This window comes from Vidua macroura, chromosome 24, assembly GCF_024509145.1.
Source record: "Vidua macroura isolate BioBank_ID:100142 chromosome 24, ASM2450914v1, whole genome shotgun sequence".
Lineage (NCBI taxonomy): Eukaryota > Metazoa > Chordata > Aves > Passeriformes > Viduidae > Vidua > Vidua macroura.
This window is the reverse complement of record NC_071594.1, coordinates 4,746,670-4,764,730: the sequence shown is the minus strand read 5'-3', so window position 1 is coordinate 4,764,730 and position 18,061 is coordinate 4,746,670. Positions and strand designations below refer to the sequence as shown.

General features: G+C 57.3%; 1 protein-coding gene across 2 annotated transcripts; it reads right to left on the bottom strand.

Moving 5' to 3' along the window:
• Nucleotides 1-141: 141 nt before the first annotated feature.
• On the bottom strand, nucleotides 142-17,456 carry LRRN2 (leucine rich repeat neuronal 2). Of its 2 annotated transcripts, none has more exons than XM_053998104.1 (2): nucleotides 17,402-17,456; nucleotides 142-3,236 (listed from the first exon to the last, which is right to left on the bottom strand). In XM_053998104.1, the coding sequence occupies exon 2, from the start codon at nucleotides 2,977-2,979 to the stop codon at nucleotides 952-954; it is 2,028 nt and encodes a 675-aa protein (XP_053854079.1). In that variant the 5' UTR covers nucleotides 2,980-3,236; nucleotides 17,402-17,456; the 3' UTR covers nucleotides 142-951. The 2 variants fall into 2 exon arrangements, with proteins under 2 accessions (XP_053854079.1, XP_053854078.1); XM_053998103.1 differs by lacking the exon at nucleotides 17,402-17,456 and adding an exon at nucleotides 17,035-17,288.
• Between the last annotated feature and the right edge of the window lie 605 nt (nucleotides 17,457-18,061).

The window sequence follows — 18,061 nt, the reverse complement described above, 5'->3', positions numbered from 1 at the left end:
CTGATTTTCCAAACCCACAAATCCAAGTTTTCCCTCTATCCCAAATTCCAGCGATGCCTCTTGGACCCCTCCAGGTGCGTCTCAACATTCCCAGGTTTTTTTTCCTACTTCCTCCCCTCTTCCTGTTTTTCTTCCTTTTTTTTTTTTCTTTTTTCCTGGTTTACCCTTTATCCACAAAACTTTTGGGATCCTGTGGGATCCAAGATCCATCCAGCCCCACAGGGAAGTGTCACCGTCACCATTTCCCATTCTTCTAATCCCAAATCCTCCCTTCCTGCTTCCCCCCGGTGACAGCAGTGGCAGAGCAGGGGGTGACATTTGGTTTGATGATCCAAACACTCCAAAAAACCCCCAGAAATAACCCCAAACTCCACACAGATCCCAAAGGAAAAAAAACCTGTTTGTTTTAGGGTTTTTTTCAGGTTTTTCTTGTATTTCCAAAGCAGGGACTGTCCAGCGGGGGAAGTGACACTGGGATTGCTTTGTTTGATGATCCCAAGGCTCCAAAAAAGAAACCCCAGACCCCACACAGATCCCAAAGGAAGAAACCTCTTCTTTTTAGGGTTTTTTAGGGTGGTTTTTTTTGTATTTCCAAGGCAAGGACTGTCCAGTGAGGGAGGTGACACCTCTGGGGTGTCCCTGGTGCCAGGGGGACGCAGATTTGGGGTTCCTTGTATGGCTCTTCACCCGCTTGGGGCATCGTCCCCACAGCGTTCTCCATCCCCTCCCATCTTCCCAGCGGGTTTTTTTGAAATCCATGGCCAAATCCAGCCCCTCCACACGGATCCAGGACCACCAGAGGCTCCTCTCCCATGGATCCTGAGGCTCCTCATGTCCACGAAATCCCATTTTTCCCCCACCGTCCGTCTTTTTTTTTTGCTAAAAAACCCTTTCCCGCCTCCCCACCCACCCCAAAATCCCACTGAACCCCCCCCCAAAATCCGTCCTCCCTCAGCACTCCAGGGGCGCCGCCTGCACCTCCACGGCCAGGAGGTGTCCCCGGGGCTGCACAGGATAAACCACACGCACAGCCCCGGCCCTTCGGAGCGATTCCCGCCGGGCTCCGGCGCGCGCCGCCGCCCCCAGGAGCAGCAGGCACAGCAGCAGCGCCGTCACCAGCGTCCCCTGTCCCCACGGCATCCCCTGCGTGGCCTCTTTAGTCCTGGCGGTGACACAGGCCACCCTGACCGGCGGTGCCACCAGGGTGACGTGCAGGCACGCCCGGTACTCGGTGTCGGGGCGCAGCCGGGTGACGTTGAAGCTGTGGGTGCCCGCCGGGATCCGCGCCGCGCCCAGCCGCGAGCCCAGCGCCGAGCTGGCCCACGTGAGGTTGGAGGAGACGGCGTTGAGGCACGGCCGCCAGGCCAGCAGGACGTGGTGGGGCTGGACGTCCACCACCAGCAGCTCCAGCTCGGCCTGGCCCAGCGGGAAGGAGCGGTTGACCAGCACGCGGACGCCGCGGGTGTCGGCGCCCAGCAGGTTGTGAGCCACGCACGTGTAGAGCCCGGCCTCGCGCGCCGCGATCCCGCGGATCTCCAGCGTCCCCTCGGAGTGCACCTTGAACTTCCCGTCGTCCCCGAAGGGCAGCAGCTTCACCCCGGCCGGCGTCACCCAGTAAATCTCCGGCTCCGGCTCCGCCAGCGCCCGGCAGTGCAGGGCCACGTTGTCACCGGCCTCGGCCTCCAGGCGCGCCGGGACGCTGCGGGCGGAGATGAGCGGCAGGCACTGCTCCGTCATCTCCCGGAAAGGGACGTCGCGGATGTGGCGGCGCTGGAGGTCGGGGGGCTCGGCGCAGAGCGTGGACTGGGGCTCGATGAAGCGCACGCGGGGCCGGGTGCTGTTGACCCAGCGGATGACGCAGTCGCAGCGCAGGGGGTTCCCGTGGATGCTGATCTCCTGCAGGTTGGGCAGCGACTCCACCGTCTGCCGGTGCAAGGCACTTAGGGCGTTGTTGTTGAGCATCAGCGTCTCCAGCTGCGGAAGGTGCTGGAAGGCCTTGGGGTGGATGAAGGACAGCTTGGGGTTGTTGGTGACGTCCAGCTTGGTCAGCTCGGGGAGGTTGATGAGGGCGAACTGGTCGATGGACACCAGCTCGTCCATGTTGTTGAGGCCCAGCTCCTTGAGGTGCAGCATGTTGGTGAAGTCGCTCTGCTTCACCCTCTGCAGCGGGTTCTTGTTCAGATCCAGGAATTTCAGGCCGGGCACCTGCTGCAGAGCCCTCTTGGGGACGTCTGCCAGCTTGTTGTCGTAGAAGGAGAGGCTCTCCAGGCTCCTCAGCCCTTCCAGGGCGTAATCCGAGATCTCCCGCAGCTGCATCCCGGCCAGCACCAAACTCCGCAGGTTGCCCAGGGGCCGGAAATTCATGTCCAGGATGGCGTCCACCTTGTTCCCCCCGACCATGAGGATCTCCAGGCTGGGCAGCGTCTGGAACCAGCGGCTGTCCAGCGTCCTCAGCAGGTTGGAGTTGAGGTGGAGCCGCAGGAGGCTGCCCAGGCCGGCGAAGGCGCGGGGGGCGATGCTGCGGAGCCGGTTGTGGTTCAGGTAGAGCTCCTGAAGGTTCCCCAAGCCCGGGAAGCTGCCGTCGGGCAGCTCGGAGAGCTGGTTCTCCTCCAGGTGCAGGCTGAGCAGCTGGGGCATGTTCCTGAGCCCGAAATCCCAGACGTCGGAGAAGCTGTTCTGCGACAGATCCAGCTCCGACAGGTTCCGCAGGTAGCCCAGCTCGCCCTGCTCCAGCCTGGCGATGTTGTTGCTCTGCAGCAGCAGGGTCTGGGTGCCCTCGGGCAGCTCCGGGGGCACCGAGGTGATGAAGAGGTCGTTGCAGTCCACCGTGGCCGCCTCGCGGTAGGCGGAGCGGGGCGTGTACCAGGGCCGGATCTGGCACGCGCAGCGTGGGGGACACGCCACGCGCCAGGGCACCGTGGGCATGGCGCTGGCGGCCACCACGCACAGCAGGAGGCAGCTGGGCTGGAGGCCTCTCATTTTGGGCTGGAGAAGGTCACAGGGAGCATCCAGAGCTGGCCGCGGCGTGACAGCGGTGACGGCGAGGCGGGGGACGGCGCCCGTGGCGGGAGATGCTCCATGCGAGCCCCTGGAAGCGTCGGGCCCTGCCTGGCGCCCCCGAAATGGGAGCTCAGAGCGCTGGGGGCACCTCAGTCAGAGCTGGGCCTCTTCTTCCTCTCCAAAGGAGTCGTTCCCGTGCTCGGCTGCATCTTCCGGGCTCCTCCTCGGGGTCATTCCTGATAAAACAGCAGAGTTGGGTTAGAGGAGGGTTTGGGCTCGTGGGGAACAAGGGGCAGGGACAAGGGACAGGTTGGGGAGGTAAAAACCTGAGGATGGCACCCCCAGGACCCTGCCCGGGACCCCCAGTGCCCTCAAAACTGCCCAGCAAATCCATGAATTCTGTTCTATATCCGTGGCATTCACTGTGCCCTTCCATCTGAGAGAACCTGGGGGGAATTATCCCATGGAATCTGCCCAGGATCCCCAGAACAAATCCATGAATTCCACTTTATATCCGTGGCATTTTCTGTGCCTTCTCATCCCAGAAAATCTGGGTGGAATTATCCCATGGAATCTGCCCAGGACCCCCAGCAGCCCCTGAACCTGTGGCTGAGCAGAGCCAGAGCTGTGGGAGTTGGGAATAATTTTCCATGGGAATAATTTTCCATGGGAATAATCTTTGTGCAGGCTCTGCTCCCTGCTCCTCACCCTCTCCAGCTCCAAATTCCCCCATCCAGGAGCTCCAGCCCCATTTGCAGCCCTCCAATGGGATATTCCTTAGGGAAAAACATCCCCCAAACACCGGGAATTCTCAGGGTGGGGCTGGGATGAGTTTGAACCCCCCGGCATCTCCTGCCCCTCTCCCAATCCATGATTTCCTCCAGCTCTCCCGCCCAATGCTGACCCCAATCCAACCTTTTTTTTCCCTTAAAAGCCTCTCACCCAGCAGGGGGAAAAAAAACCCCAAAAAAACCATTAAAAGAGTGGAAAAAGCAAAGTTTCAGTTTTATCCCCGCTGTGCTCTCCCTGGAAAGGGCTCCCGAGCCGAGTTTATTCCACATCCACTCCTCCCGGATCGATCCCACTCTTTTCCCTCCTTCCCTGCTGCTTTGAAAGCAACTCCTGCAGGAGCAGCATGAAAGGAAAGGATGGATCCATCGATTCCCGCTTCCCTCTGATGGATCCACACCTTTCCTTTTGAGTGCTCCGGCATTTTTGGGTCTGTAAAAGTCTCCAGCTGTTCAAATATCTCGGGAATCTTTTCTCCTTAAAAAACAAATATTATGGAGGAATTTGGGGAGGGGGGGGTTATTTATTTTCTTTGAGGTGTGGAGGAAAAGCTGGAAAAGGCGCCTGGTTCCAACCCTGGTTTTCCAGGGAAAACCCCTCCAGCTCTGCTGGTTTTGTCCATAATTGGATTTTATCCCATTTTTCCCAGCACAGGGCAGGGTTGCAGCACGGCTGGCTGGGAGAAATCTTGGATACGGGAAAATCCAGGGGATTGTGTGAGTCACGGGATGGGAACTTGTGGGGAAATGGTGGATTTGGGAAAACTTGGGGCTAAAATTCATGGAAAGGAGCAAACTGAGAGACAAGGAAGAGCTTTGGCAGTGAGTGATCCCAGCTGAGGGGGAGAAATCCCAGGAAAGGATGGGGCTGATCCCGCTCTGCCTGGGAAGCAGCTCCCGGAATTCCTGCAGGGGTGGTGGCACCTCCAGCCTGGTGGGGACAGGGTGGCCCTGCCCGCTGTCACTGCTGGTCCCGTGTGCGACATTCCCGAGGGATGGCGGCTCCCGGGGCCTCGCTGGGGGAGATCTTGGAGTGAGCTGAGCTTGGGGCTGCTCTTCAGCTTCTCCAGCTTCTCCAGCTTCTCCATCTTCTCTGCAGTCCCTGGATTCCTCAGCTTCTCCATCTTGGGATTCCCCAGCTTCTCCATCTTTTCTGGATTCTCCATCTTCCCCAGCTTCTCTGGCTTCTCCATTTCCCCCATTTTCTTCCGTTTCTCCAGTTTTTCCATGTTCTCCTCCATGTTCTCCTCCATGTTCTCCTCCATGTTCTCCTCCATCTTCTCCTCCATCTTCTCCTCCATCTTCTCCTCCATCTTCTCCTCCATCTTCTCCTCCATCTTCCCCATTTTCTCCAGCTTCCCCAGCTTCTCCCATTTTTCCATCTTCCCCAGCCTCTCCAGCTCCACCACACGCCGGGCACAGTGGGACCTTCCCGTCCCTGTCATCCCCCGGCACGGGCAGATGGGAAGTGGCCCTCGGATGCTTTGGGAAAATCCTTCCCTCACCCATTCCCGTTTTTCCATCTCCATCCAGCCCCTGGGGGGAGTTGGGATGCTGGGAGCAGGATCCTGCCTGGGGGAGGAGGGAATTACCATGGGATTTGTGGAATCCTGGAATGGTTTGGGGTTGGAAGGGACCTTAAATCCCATCCAGTGCCATGGGTAAGGAATTCCCACTATCCCAGAGTGCTCCAGCCCGGCCTGGGACTCTGCAGGGATGGGGCAGCCACGGATTCTGTGGGAATTTGCAGGCTGGGAATGAGTCGGGAGTCCTGAAATTGGGATTTTTTAATGGAATCCTGGAATGGTTTGGGTTGGAAGATCTCAAGGATCATCCCATTCCCAGCCCTGCCCTGGGCACGGACACTTCCCATGATCCCAGGCTGCTCCAACCTGGCCTGGGACACTCCCAGGGATGGAGCAGCCACGGATTCTGTGGGAATTCCATCCCAGCTCCTCCCAGGGAGGGATTTCATCCCAAAATCCCACTGAAACAAGGAAACCTGGACTCCCCAGCATCTCCCAACTCCGAGCAAACCCCGGCGCGGGAACGGCGCCGAGCTCCCGGCTGGAACCTCGGCAGGGAAAACGAACGGAGAAAGGAAGGAAAGAAGGAGAAATCAAAAGGGACAAAGGAGAAATACAGGGAAAGAGGAGAAATACAAGAGAAAAGGACAAATACAGGGGAAAAGGAGAACTATAGGGGAAAAGGAGGAATACAAGGAAAAAGGAGAAATATAAGGAAAAAGGACAAATACAAGAGAAAAGGAGAACTATAGGGGAAAAGGAGAAATATAAGGAAAAAGGACAAATACAGGGGAAAAGGACAAATGCAATAAAAAAGGACAAATACAGGGAAAAAGGACAAATACAAGGAAAAATGAGAATGTAAAGGGAGAAAAGAGAAATGAAGGGACAAAAAAGAGAAATAAAACGGGACAAAGGACAAATGCAAGGGGAAAGGAGAAATAAATAAAGGGATGAAGGAGAAATAAAGGACAAAGAAGAAATGAAGGGACAGAGAAGAGATAAAGAGAGGGACAAAGGAGAAATAAATAAAGGGATGAAGGGCCCCGAATGTCGCCGGCACCGTGGCAACCGCCCCCCCTCGCCCCTCATCTGTATGCCCGGGCCGAGCCCCGCGGCCGCCGCGGCTCCATGGAAACCCCGAGCTCCCGGAACCCCGGGCTGGAGGTGGGAGATGGGTTCGAGGAGCTGCCGCAGGGAACGCTTCGTGTCCCTGGGGCGTTTTCAGACATTCCGCGGGGTTTTGGTGCTCGGCGGTTGCGGGGCTGGGTGTTCCCGAGGCGGGGGGTTGGGAGGGTTTTTCTGGGATGGGAGGGTTTGCTTGGAATATGAGAGTTTTCCTGGAATATGAGGGTTTTACTGGGATACGAGGCTGTTCCTGGCATGGAAGGGTTTTCCTGGAATTACAAGGCTTTTCCCAGGACGGGAAGGTATTCCTGGAATATGGAAGTTTTTCTGGGATACAAGGCTGTTCCTGGGATGGGAGTGTTTTCCTGGGATCCGAGGGTTTTCCTGGGATACGAGGCTGCTCCTGAAATATGAGAATTTTCCTGGAATTACAAGGCTGTTCCTAGGATGGGAAGGTTTTCCTGGGGTACCAGGCTGTTCCTGGAATATGAGAGTTTTCCTGAAATAAGAGGATTTTCCTGGGATAACAGGATTTTCCTGGGATACGAGGCTGTTCTTGGGATGGGATGGTTTTCTTGGAATATGAGAGTTTTCCTGGAATATGAGGATTTTCCTGGGATACAAGGCTGTTCCTGGGATGGAAGGGTTTTCCTGGAATTACAAGGTTTTTCCCAGGATGGAAGGGTTTTCCTGGGATACGAGGCTGTTCCTGGGATGGGAAGGTTTTCCTGGGATACGAGGCTGTTCCTGGGATGGGAAGGTTTTCCTGGGATACAAGGCTGTTCCTGGGATGGAAGGTTTTCCTGGGATACCAGGCCATTCCCACCCCCCTTTCCAGCAGCTTCACCCCCCTAAACCCAACACCAGCCCCGAGGGTGACGCGATGTCCCCACACGTGTCCCCGTGTGCCACCCTGTGTCAGCCTCCAGCTGCCATCTTGGGATGTTATTCCCTAAAAAAAACCCACAAAGACATTTCCACGAGTCAGGGAACACCTGGCAAAGTCCCTGCCGAGGTCTGAGCTGGGATTTTTGCTCGGGAAATCGTCTCTGGAAGCGTTTCCTCGGAGCTTTTCCCAGCGGAAGGAGGGTGCCTTTAGATGGGATTTTGGGAAGGAATCCTTCCCTGCCAGGGTGGCGAGCCCCTGGCACAGCTTTCCCCACCCCGGGAAGTGTCCAAGGCCGGGCTGGACAGGGTTTGGAGCCACCAGGATCGGCAGGATCCGCTCCAAACCCACCAGCACCGCCACACTGCTCCGCCACCTTTCCCAGTGATTTCTCCCCCCACTTAATCCTTGTTTTGTGCACAAGGATGGGATTTTTAATTTTTTTTTCCCCCATCCTCCTGCCTCTCCGCGGGCAGAGAGGGCGATAAGGTGATTCCTGATATTCCTGCTTGTCTGGGAGGCAGCCAGGAGATAAAAACGCAGCCGGGAGCAGCGAAGAGCCCGGGAGCAGCGGCCGCCTCTTATCGGCGCTTCCCGGCCTCTCTCCGGCTGGATTTTAATGAGCAGGGCTGGGAAATCAGCCTGGTGTGTGCTCATCCGGGAGCTTCCAGCCTCTGGAATTGTTGTTTTGCCTCTGGAATTGTTGTTTTGCCTCTGGAATTGTTGTCCCTGCTCTGGAATTGTTGTTTTGCCTCTGGAATTGTTGTTTTGCCTCTGGAATTGTTGTCCCTGCTCTGGAATTGTTGTTTTGCCTCTGGAATTGTTGTCCCGGCTCTGGAATTGTTTTGCCTCTGGAATTGTTGTCCCAGCTCTGGAATTGTTGTTTTGCCTCTGGAATTGTTGTTTTGCCTCTGGAATTGTTGTTTTGCCTCTGGAATTGTTGGGTTTTTTTGGTTTTGGCTTTTCCCCCTCCAAACGCTCCCACGGGTTCCTGTGGCTTCCCCGATCCCGGCTCAGCCTGCAGCCTGGGAAAAAAGGGGCAGAATTCGGCCCTCCCGGCTGCAAACTGCACATTCCAGAGGGGTTTGGATCCCGCAGTCATTCCCTAGGGATCGCACATCCCATCCCGCGGGACGCCGAGGGAGCGCTGGGGACGCTCAGGTCCCTGGGCTTGGTCCCTTCTCTAAAATTCAGCTTTTGGAGTTCGGCCTTTCCGAAGGTTCATTCCTGGCGGGATAAATCCCCCGGGATTTTCCCGGCCTTTCTCCCTCCTCCGCTTGGAAAAATCGGGAGCGAGGCCTCATCAGGGAGCAGCGCCGGGGAGGGGACGGCGACAGCTCCTGGGGTGGCTTCCAGCTCTTCCCGGGACATCCCGGACCGCGGCCGGGATCAGGAGGGGATCCGGGAGTGAAATCCAGGAGTGAAATCCATGAGGATCGTCCCTCCGTGCCCCCGCAGGAGCTGCCTCGGGGTGGCACAAAAGCCCCGGAGGCGACAGCTTTGTCCCCTGCGTGTGGCGCTGTGGGAAGCCTCAAAGCCATGATTTTCAGACAAGAAACCTCAAATTCGTGATTTTCAGCCGGGAAAGCCTCGAATCCACGATTTTCAGCAAGGAAAGCCATAAATCCACGATTTTCAGCTAAAAAGGCATCAAATCCATGATTTTGAGCCAGGTAACATCAAATCCATGATTTTCAGCCGGGAAAGCCTCAAATCCATGATTTTCAGCCAGGAAACCTCGAATTTGTGATTTTCAGCCAGAAAACCTCGAATTTGTGATTTTCAGCAAGGAAAGCCATAAATCCATGATTTTCAGCCAGGAAACCTCAAATTTCCAGACAAGAAACCTCAAATCCATGATTTTCAGACAAGAAGCCTCAAATCCATGATTTTCAGCCAGGAAATCTCAAATTTGTGATTTTCAGCCAGGAATCCCTGGAGCCATCTCATTTTATCCCTGAGCCTCAGGCCATGGGGTTTACCTGGAGCATTTGGAATTGTCCAAATTCCACGGGGGAAAAAGCTGGCTGAGCTCTGCCCCTGGAGAAATCCGGGACTAGGGGGATGGAATTTCAGCTGGATTGTCCTTCCCTCTGGAAAATCCAGTTTTTTTTACCCCCCTGAGCAGGGCTGGGCTGCAGCTCTCTGCATTTTTGGGAGCAGCTCCAGCTCCTGGCAGCGGCTCCGGGCTGCAGCAGGAGCTGAACTCCGGCTGTGCCTGCGGATCCCCGTTCCCAAATCCCACATTTCCAACAGCAAATAAGAACATTCCGGGAAGAAAGGGGATGGGGGAGGAGGAAAAAACTGATTTTGGGGTATTTATCCCCCTGCCACCTCTTTTTTTTTATGATTTGCAGAGCCTTGGCTCGTTTTTCCTCCCACACAGGGCTGGTTCCATGGAATTTCTGGATCCTGCCCCTTCCCATCTGGGCAGGAGAAGTCACCGGTGCATTCCCAGAATATTTCCCAGAAATAGATTGGGAATGGATGAGGAATGGATCAGACAATGGATCTCACCTGCTGGGGAACACCAGGATCTCCATCCCATCCCATCCCATCCCATCCCATCCCATCCCATCCCATCCCATCCCATCCCATCCCATTCCCTACAGGAGCTGTGGGATTTTGCCGGGACCAGGCCGGGTTTTCCAATCCTGTGGGTGCAGGGGGAAGGCTCAGGATCCACATCCCGCTGGAAAATCCCTCTCTGGGAGCCCAGGGAAGGGCTCAGCTCCCCAGAATTCCATAAAAGCAGCGCTGCTCCTCGCAGGGCACAGCAGGGACGCTGCTGTGTCATTCCCAGCGACCTTCCCAGCGGATCGGGAACGATCGATAATTAATTCCTCATTAACGCCGCCTCATTTGCAGAGCAGCTCCCCCCAAGCCTCCCCCGCCTTCCCCTTCCCCCTCCAAGGGCAGCGGGATGGGGACAGGACGCTGCCGGGAATGTCAAAGGATTTGAGCTCCCAAATCCACGTGGTTTTCCATGAATTGTGGGATCCAGAGGACACAGGGGCCGGGGAGCGCGTCCCGAGCAATTCCACTGGGGCGCTGGAAACGCTGCAGAAGGCGGCTCCCGGCATTCCAGGATCCTGGATTGGGGAAAAACCTCCCAGCCCCCAGATCCAGAGGCTGGGAATGGCCGGGAGCGCGGCCCCTCGGGGTGTTTTGGGAAGAAATATTCCTGCGGCGCGGCGCTGGTGTGGGATTCCCTCCGGAGGGATAAATCCAGGCTCCTTCCACTTCCCCCAGGCAGGGAGGGAGGGCCGGGAGTGGAAATCCAGGTTCTTAAAAGTGGGGAAAAAAAAAAACCCGGGAATGATTCCCTGGGTGTGATTAAATCCAAGCCCATGGAGGGAGCGCTCCTGGTGTTTCTCCAGAGGTTCCTGTGGTTGGGAAGAATGGTCCTGTGGTTGGGAAGAATGGTCCTGTGGTTGGGAAGAATGTTCCTGTGGCTCAGCGCTGTTGCTGCAGGTGGGAATGCTGCACAGGGAAGAGGCTGGAGAGGGCTGGAGAACCGGGAATCTCCCTGGAGAACTGGGAATTCTGCTGGAGAACCGGGAATCTCCCTGGAGAACCGGGAATCTCCCTGGAGAACTGGGAATCTCCCTGGAGAACTGGGAATTTTACTGGAGAACTGGAAATTCTGCTGGAGAACTGGGAATCTCACTGGAGAACCGGGAATTCTGCTGGACAACCGGGAATTTTGCTCAGGCACAGAAGCTCCGCCGGGCCCTTCCCGCTTCCATCTTTTTTGTCTCTCCATCCATGGATGAAACTGCTCCTCCCGGAGGAGAGGGAGGCAGGGATGGGGCAGCGATTCCAGGGAATTGCAGCGTTGGGAATGGGCGCTGGGATGGGGTCACAAAGAGCAGGGAGACTCCCAGGGCTGCTCCCACGGAATTCCAGCTCAGGATGGCACCTGTGGGATCAGAGCCATTCCCAATCCCAGGGAAGCCTCTCCCTGTTTTTCTCCTGGAGCATTCCGGCCTCCTTGGATGCTGGAAAGGCCTGGAATGACCAAACCCCTTGGAATCACATCCCAGCCAGGGGATGTCTGCAGGATCCGGGATTCTCCTGTGGGAGCCGATCCCGCCCTGGGGATCCCTGGATCCCGCAGCCGCTGCTCCAGGGCTGGGATGCCTCTGGAATTCCACAAGGACTCTGGAATTCCACAAGGACGCGAGGTCCCGACGGCAGGGGACAGCCCGAGGCGGCCCAGCTCCCAATTCCCGACAAATTCCGAGTCTGGAATCGCTGGCCGCAGGGCAGGGCGGAAAGGAGGGAAGCTCCAGCAGAAAAAAAAAAAAACGGGAAAATATCAAATCCAGGCTTTTCAAGCGGATCCAGCCCCGCCAAGGAAGGGGAACAACCTCCAGCATCCCAAAAAAAGCCGCGGATCGGCGCGGATGCCAAGGAGTCATTAGGAATCCTAAGGAAAACGTACGGTTGCCATGGCAACTGCCAGGCACGGCTCCGGGGCTGCCTCACCCCCTCCCCGGGCACGGAGCGGATCCGTGGGATGGAGGCAAATCCCTCTGGAAAGGCTCGGGGAGCTGGGGAGGGGATGGAGCAGCGCTGTTTTTATGGAATTTTGGGGGCTGAGCTTCTCCCGGGGCTCCCAGAGAGGGATTTTCCAGCGGGATGTGGATCCTGCGCATCCCCTCTGCGCCCACCGGGTGGAAAAAACCCTCCCTGATTCCCGCAAAATTCCATTTCCAGTTTATCTGGAATAAAATCGTCCCACTGAGCACTGGGAGAGGGGGAAAGGGAATTAATCCATGGAGGAAAAACTGGGATGAGCCAGGGTGAGCTCAAACACGGCTGGGTTTGGAGCTGGAGCTGGAACGGCCCTGGAGAAGGAAGGAAAAGCTTTGGAGAGCCAAGGAACATCCCAGCTGCTCACCCCCCTCATTCCCATGGAAAAATCCCTCCGTTTCCAGGGATTCTGCAACAGGAAACAGGAAAACCTGGGAAATGCAGCAGGAAAAGCTGATCCCTGTCCCCATAGACCTCGAGGGCTCCTGATGGAACCAAATCCATTTTCCAAATCCATTTCCAAAATCCATTTCCCAAATCTATTTTCCAAATCCATTTCCTAAATCCCTTTTCCAAACCCATTTCCCAAATCCTCTTCCCAAATCCATCTCCCAAATCCATTTCCCAACACGATTGTGGGCACAGCAGGAGAAATTCCTGCTCTCCCATCTTTTCAGCATCTTGGGAATTCCAGGAAAACTGGGAAAATCCATGGCCAAGCCAGGGAGGACAACCTTGCCCAAGGAAGCAGCTCTTCCCAAGAGGATTTTACTGGGAAAAAAGGGAGCCAAGGAATTATTAAAGAGCCATAAAAACAGCTGGAAAATGCCCCTGAAATCCTTTTTTCCCCCCCAAGAATTCCATGGAAAGGGAATTCCAGCGTGGGATTTCAGCGTGGATAGAAATTCAGGGACCTGGAATTCTGAAGGACTGACCCTGATCCTGCCCCTGGGTGCTTCCAAAGGGATGAATCCCGCCAAACTCCGGGAATTCGGGAATGCCGGAGCTTCCCAGAGCCAGGCTTGGTACAACCAATCCCGGGAGCTCGTGGGAGTTGGGAAAAGTGACTCAGAAATGGGACCGAGCTCAGAATTTTCCATGGGAATCCGAACATTCCTGGGAAAAGAGCGGCTCCGCAGCGATTTGCAGATCGGGATCAAAGCCGCCGCCCTATTTCCTTTTTTTTTTTTTTGGGATTTCAAGGCGAGGGAGAGGCTTTGATGAGGCGTCAAACGCCGCTTGGAGCAGCCAAAATATTCCTTGAAATGTAAGGAAAGGGTGACAACCACACCATGGAAAAGCTTTGGAAAAGCTTCGCCTGGCACAGACCAAATCAACGCATTTTTTATGGATCAAAAATAGGAAAAATCCCTTTTTTCCTCCCTTTTTCCAGGTAGAATTTGTACTTTTAATGATTTTTTCCCCCCCTCTTTATTCCCAAAGGTTCTGCTGGGAATCAGGGAAGCAAAGCTGCTTTTTTTCCTTCCTAAAAAAGATCTGGATCAGGCTGCTCTGATCCTTTGGGAAAAGATGGTTAAGATGCAAAACCCCTCTTCCTGCTGATTCCAAATTACTCATTTAAAATTCCTTACTAAAGCCTCTCTCTTCCCCAAAAATCCATTTTTTTTTTCCCCAGCCTGGATTCTCCTCATTTTGGCCACCAGGAAGGACAAAGCACCAGCTCTCAAATTTCACCCGGGATTGATTTTTTTTTTTTTTTGTAGGGATCGTTCTAAATTCCATTAAAAATGGGATTTTTAACAGAGATTGGGAGACTCCAGAGCCTGGAGAGGGTCAGGAAGATCCAGAATCATTCCCGGAGGGAAAACCCAGCCTTAATTCCGAGCAGAGCTGGTGAATAATTTATCCTGAATAATTTATCCCAAATAATTTATCCCGAATAATTTATGGATCCAGTCTGGGTGAGAAGAGCCCCAGACTTCAGTCTCAATTAAGGCCTTTGTGAATTGTCTGGGAACGGATCCCAATTTTTCCCATATTTATTTGTTATCCGGGATCGCGCTCCAAACAGAGCCACCGCACAATTCCTGCTTTTCCCGAGTGTTTGCAAACAGCTCCCACTGCCAGGATTCAGAGGGGGGCCGGGGTTTTCCAGCCCCTATCCCACCTTGGAATCTGTGGGAATTTTCATGGAAATGATCCCCAAGATCTCCTGGCTGGATGGAGAGGAGACAGCAAAGGCTCCCGAGGCGATATTCCAAAAAAATCCTGAAACTCAGCCGCTGGATCCGCCTTTTCCAAAGCCTTCCATAAATAAAAGGATGGCCTGGAATGCGGCTGGGAATTCCAGAGGCTGCCTGGGTCCTGCATAAATGGATGCTGGAAGTGGCCAGGTTTATCCAGGTTTATTCCCCGACTCCGGAGCAGCGATCCCAATCCCAAAATTCCACCCCAAAATCCCAGTGCGGGGCTTTATCCGCAGGGAACGCCCCCAAATTTCAGGAGTTTTAAACTCATCCCGTTTTCCTGCTCATCCCGATGCCCTGGCGGGAAGCAGCAGCTGGGATTGGGATTCTCCTTCCGGAGCTGGGCTGGGAATTATTCACTTGGGAATAATCCCATAAAACCAAATTCACGGGGGAGAGAGAGATCCCAGCCCTCATTCCAGGGGCTGGAACCTCGGGATTGGGAACAGACAGCGGGAACAGCTCCTTCATGTCCTGGAAAAGGGATCTGGGAGCAGAAGTGGGGGTGGTGATGAATTTTTGTGTCCTGGACCGGCACTTTGGGACATCGGGAATGTCACCCCATGGAATGTCCCGGGGAAGAGAAGAGGCATTAATGACCAGGGTGATCCAGGAGAAAATCTGGGAATAAAGGGGCAGAGCCTCGTGTTTGGGATTCACCTGCACGGGTGGAATTCCCAACCTCTCCCACGCCAGCTCTGGACATTCCCAGCATCCCCCCAATCCCTGTCCTAGGCAGGAAATCCAGGATCACGTCCCTGAACGGCACGGAAATGTTTTTCCAGCTGGAAGCAGGAGCAGGGATGATCCCTGGGCTTCAGGAGAAGGAGCCGTGGCTGGGCAGGGCGGCGGGAGAGCTGCTCCACCTCTGGAATGGGAATTCCATGGGAATGGGAACAGCTCCTCTGAACCCTCAAGGGGGTAATTCCAGCTCAAATTCCCGCGGGGTTTTGGGAAAAGCGAATTCCTGCAGCTCCGAGGCTGGATGGGGTCGGGATGGGGTCGGATCGGGGTCCTGCAGAATTCCTGGCCCTTTTCCCTGTGCCAGAGGGATCCCACAGGCTCTGGGCACGGCTCAGCTCCCGGTTTTCCTTTGTGGATGAGAAGAGAGATCCCATCCAAAGGGAAGGGTTGGGAATGGGAAGAGAAATCCCAGTCAAAAGGAAGGGTTGGGAATGGGAAGAGAGATCCCAGCCAAACAAAAGGGTTGGGATTGGGAAGAGAGATCCCAGCTAAAGAAAGAGCTGGGAACGGCTGAGGAGCAGAGGCCGAGCCCGGCCCTCAGATCCCGATCCTGCTCTGCCACTTCCAGCGGTGCCAGCAGGCGACAAAGCCGCTCCCACTGCCCGCAGAGGGGACACGGAGAGCCGGGAATGCCAGGACAAGCCTCAGCAGGGCGGGATCGGCATCCTCTGGCACAGGGAGCCAGGGCTGGGGCCGGGAGGCGCAGCCCCATGTGCCAGGAGTGACCTGAGGGACATCCCAGGACAATCCCCAGGACGGGGAATCTTGTCCTGAGCCTCCTCCTGTCACCGCGGGCTCGGGCTGAGGGAGGCAGGGATGAGCCATTCCCATCCCAGCTTTTCCAGGGGCTCTGCAGGATCGGGGCTCCGGGCAACAACGCAGGGCTGGGTCCTGGCTCGGCACCAGCGCCGCGTCCCGAGGAGGGGACACGGAGGGGACACGGGAGGGGACAGAGGTGACACCCGCGTGTGGCTCCGGCGCTGCCAGCCTTGGCACATCCAGGCTGGAGGAAGCGGATCCCGATGGCAGCGCCCACCTGCAGCTCCAGGCACAGCATTCCCGGGAACGCCGCTCCCAGGCGCCTCTCCCGGCCCCCCGCACGCCCCGCGCCCCTCCGGGCTCTCACTGGGACCGGCCCTGCGTGTCCAGGGCTTCTCCCGCTCCTCCTGGTTGCCTCCAATCCCTTTTTCCAGGCTCTGGGAGAAGCCAGGGCCGGGCTGAGCACCGGGAGAGGCGAGGGCAGCGCTGGCTCAGCCACACACGGAGCGCGGGGTCCCTGCCGGCCCCGAGCCCTTTCCCGGAGCGGCTCCCGGGGTCGCCCCGGGGCTCTCCAGGCCGGCGGGGCTCAGCCGCGGGCAGGGCTGGGCTCAGCCCCGGGCAGGGCTGGGCGCTGGCACAGGGACCCGGGCACTGCGGGCGGGTGCAGCCGCGGCGGGGAGGGGCAGGGCTGGGCAGCGGGGGGAGGTAAACACGGCACCGGCACAGAAAGCAGGAAAATGACATTAAAATGACACCAAAATGACACCACGGCCGTCCCCGACGTGTCCTTTGCCATCGCCTTTGCTGTCCCCCCTCCTCGGCTGGCTGTCCCCTCCCCGGGGTGGCCGAGCAGGCGAAGGAGGGCTGGGCAGGAGCCGCAAGGACCGCGTTCTTTCTCTGTTTCACACCCAATGTCCCTCCCGTCACATTTTCCGCGTCGCTCGGGCACCGAGGGGTTAATGGCCGGGAAGCGCCGCTCCCGCCCGGATCGCATCCTGCCAGCATCCCTGGATTCCAGCCCCGCCGGCGGCTCCGTGACCAGCGCATCACCCCCGGGCCCGCCGCCGTCACCCCCCACTCCCACCCGTGCCGGGCTGAGGATCCGCTCGATCCCGGAGGAGTTTCCAGGAGCGGGATTGCAGCTCCCCGCTGTACCTGGGATCCATCCCTGCCTGCCTCCCGTCCCTTTATCCACCCCCGGAGCGCCTCTCTCCGTCCATTCCCTGTTTTCTTCCCCACCCCGTTTATTTCCAAACGCACCATTTCTCCTCAAATCCACCATCGAGCAGGGAAAGCAAAGCTCTGGAATGGGGGGAAAAAAAAAAAAAACAAAAAAAACCAAAAAAACAACCCCGAGCGAGCTGCCGAGGCGCCGGCTCGGTGCTGCAGAGCGCAGGAGCCCCCCCAAAGTCACCCCCGGCCCAAAACCCAAACCACGGCGGTGGCCCCCAACTCACCCTCCGAGTCTGTCCCCGTCCCCCGGCGCCGCTGTCACCGCCTGCCACCCCCCGCCACAGCTGCCCGCACATCTGGCTCGGCTGGCAGACAAAAGGCCGGGTGGCTTCGGAGCTGTCACCGCTGGCGGGGTCTGTCCTTGTCGTTTAGGACGGGGACAGGGCCAGCAGGACCCTCCGGCCACGCTGACCCTCAGGGCTGGAGGCGGCGGGCAGAGCCCTTCACCCTTCGCTCGCCCGGCGCCTTCGCAGCCGCACAGTCCCCGCTCCCCCTCCTCCTCCTCCTCCTCCTCCCTCTCCTCCCTTCTCCCCTCCCTCCCCAATCCTCCTCCTCCTCACTCCAGCCTTGTCGCCACGACGTGCCACCCACCCGAGGCAGCTCCAGCCTTAACCCCTGCGGCTCTGGCAGCCCCCGCGGCCTCTCCCGGGGGATGCTCCCGAGGGATGAAAGCGCTCCCGGGAATGCTGAGCCGGCCCTCGGGATCCGCAGTGCCCCCGCTGCGCCACCGCCGTCCCCTCCCCGCAGCCGGGGGTCGCCCAGCCCGGGGGCTGCGGGGGTGGGTGGGAGGGGAAGGGGACGCTCGGTGGATTTGGGATTTGTGTCCCAAGTCGCCTTCTGCCCACCGGGATTTCTCGGCATTTCCAAAGATCCGGCCGCGCGTGGCCCCGGCAGCCCCGTGTCCCTCCCCGAGGGGACAGCGCGGCCGCCCCGCGGGGTTTCCCGGCTCGGTCCCCAAGCAGGACGCGCTGCCAGTGGCTCGCTTTCCCCAAAAAGGGATGTTCAGGGACTCTCATCCTTGGGGAGAAACTGGGGAAAATCTGCCTTTTGCTCCGGGGTCGCAGCCGTGTCACCCAGAGGGGGGATGGAGACCCCCACCCACGGTGACAGCCAGCGTGACACGGGGACAAGGACCTGTCAACGGCAGCTGTGGGGCTGGGACAAGGGCGGGATTTAGGGTGAGGGCAGCACAGCACCCCCAGCTTTTTTTTTCATCCCAGAAAAGCTTTTCCCATCCCCGGGGAGTGACAG

What these genes read in the sequence shown, in the direction of transcription:
- LRRN2 (XM_053998104.1), bottom strand. Translation starts at nt 2,979, where the DNA reads ATGAGAGGCCTCCAGCCCAGCTGCCTCCTGCTGTGCGTGGTGGCCGCC.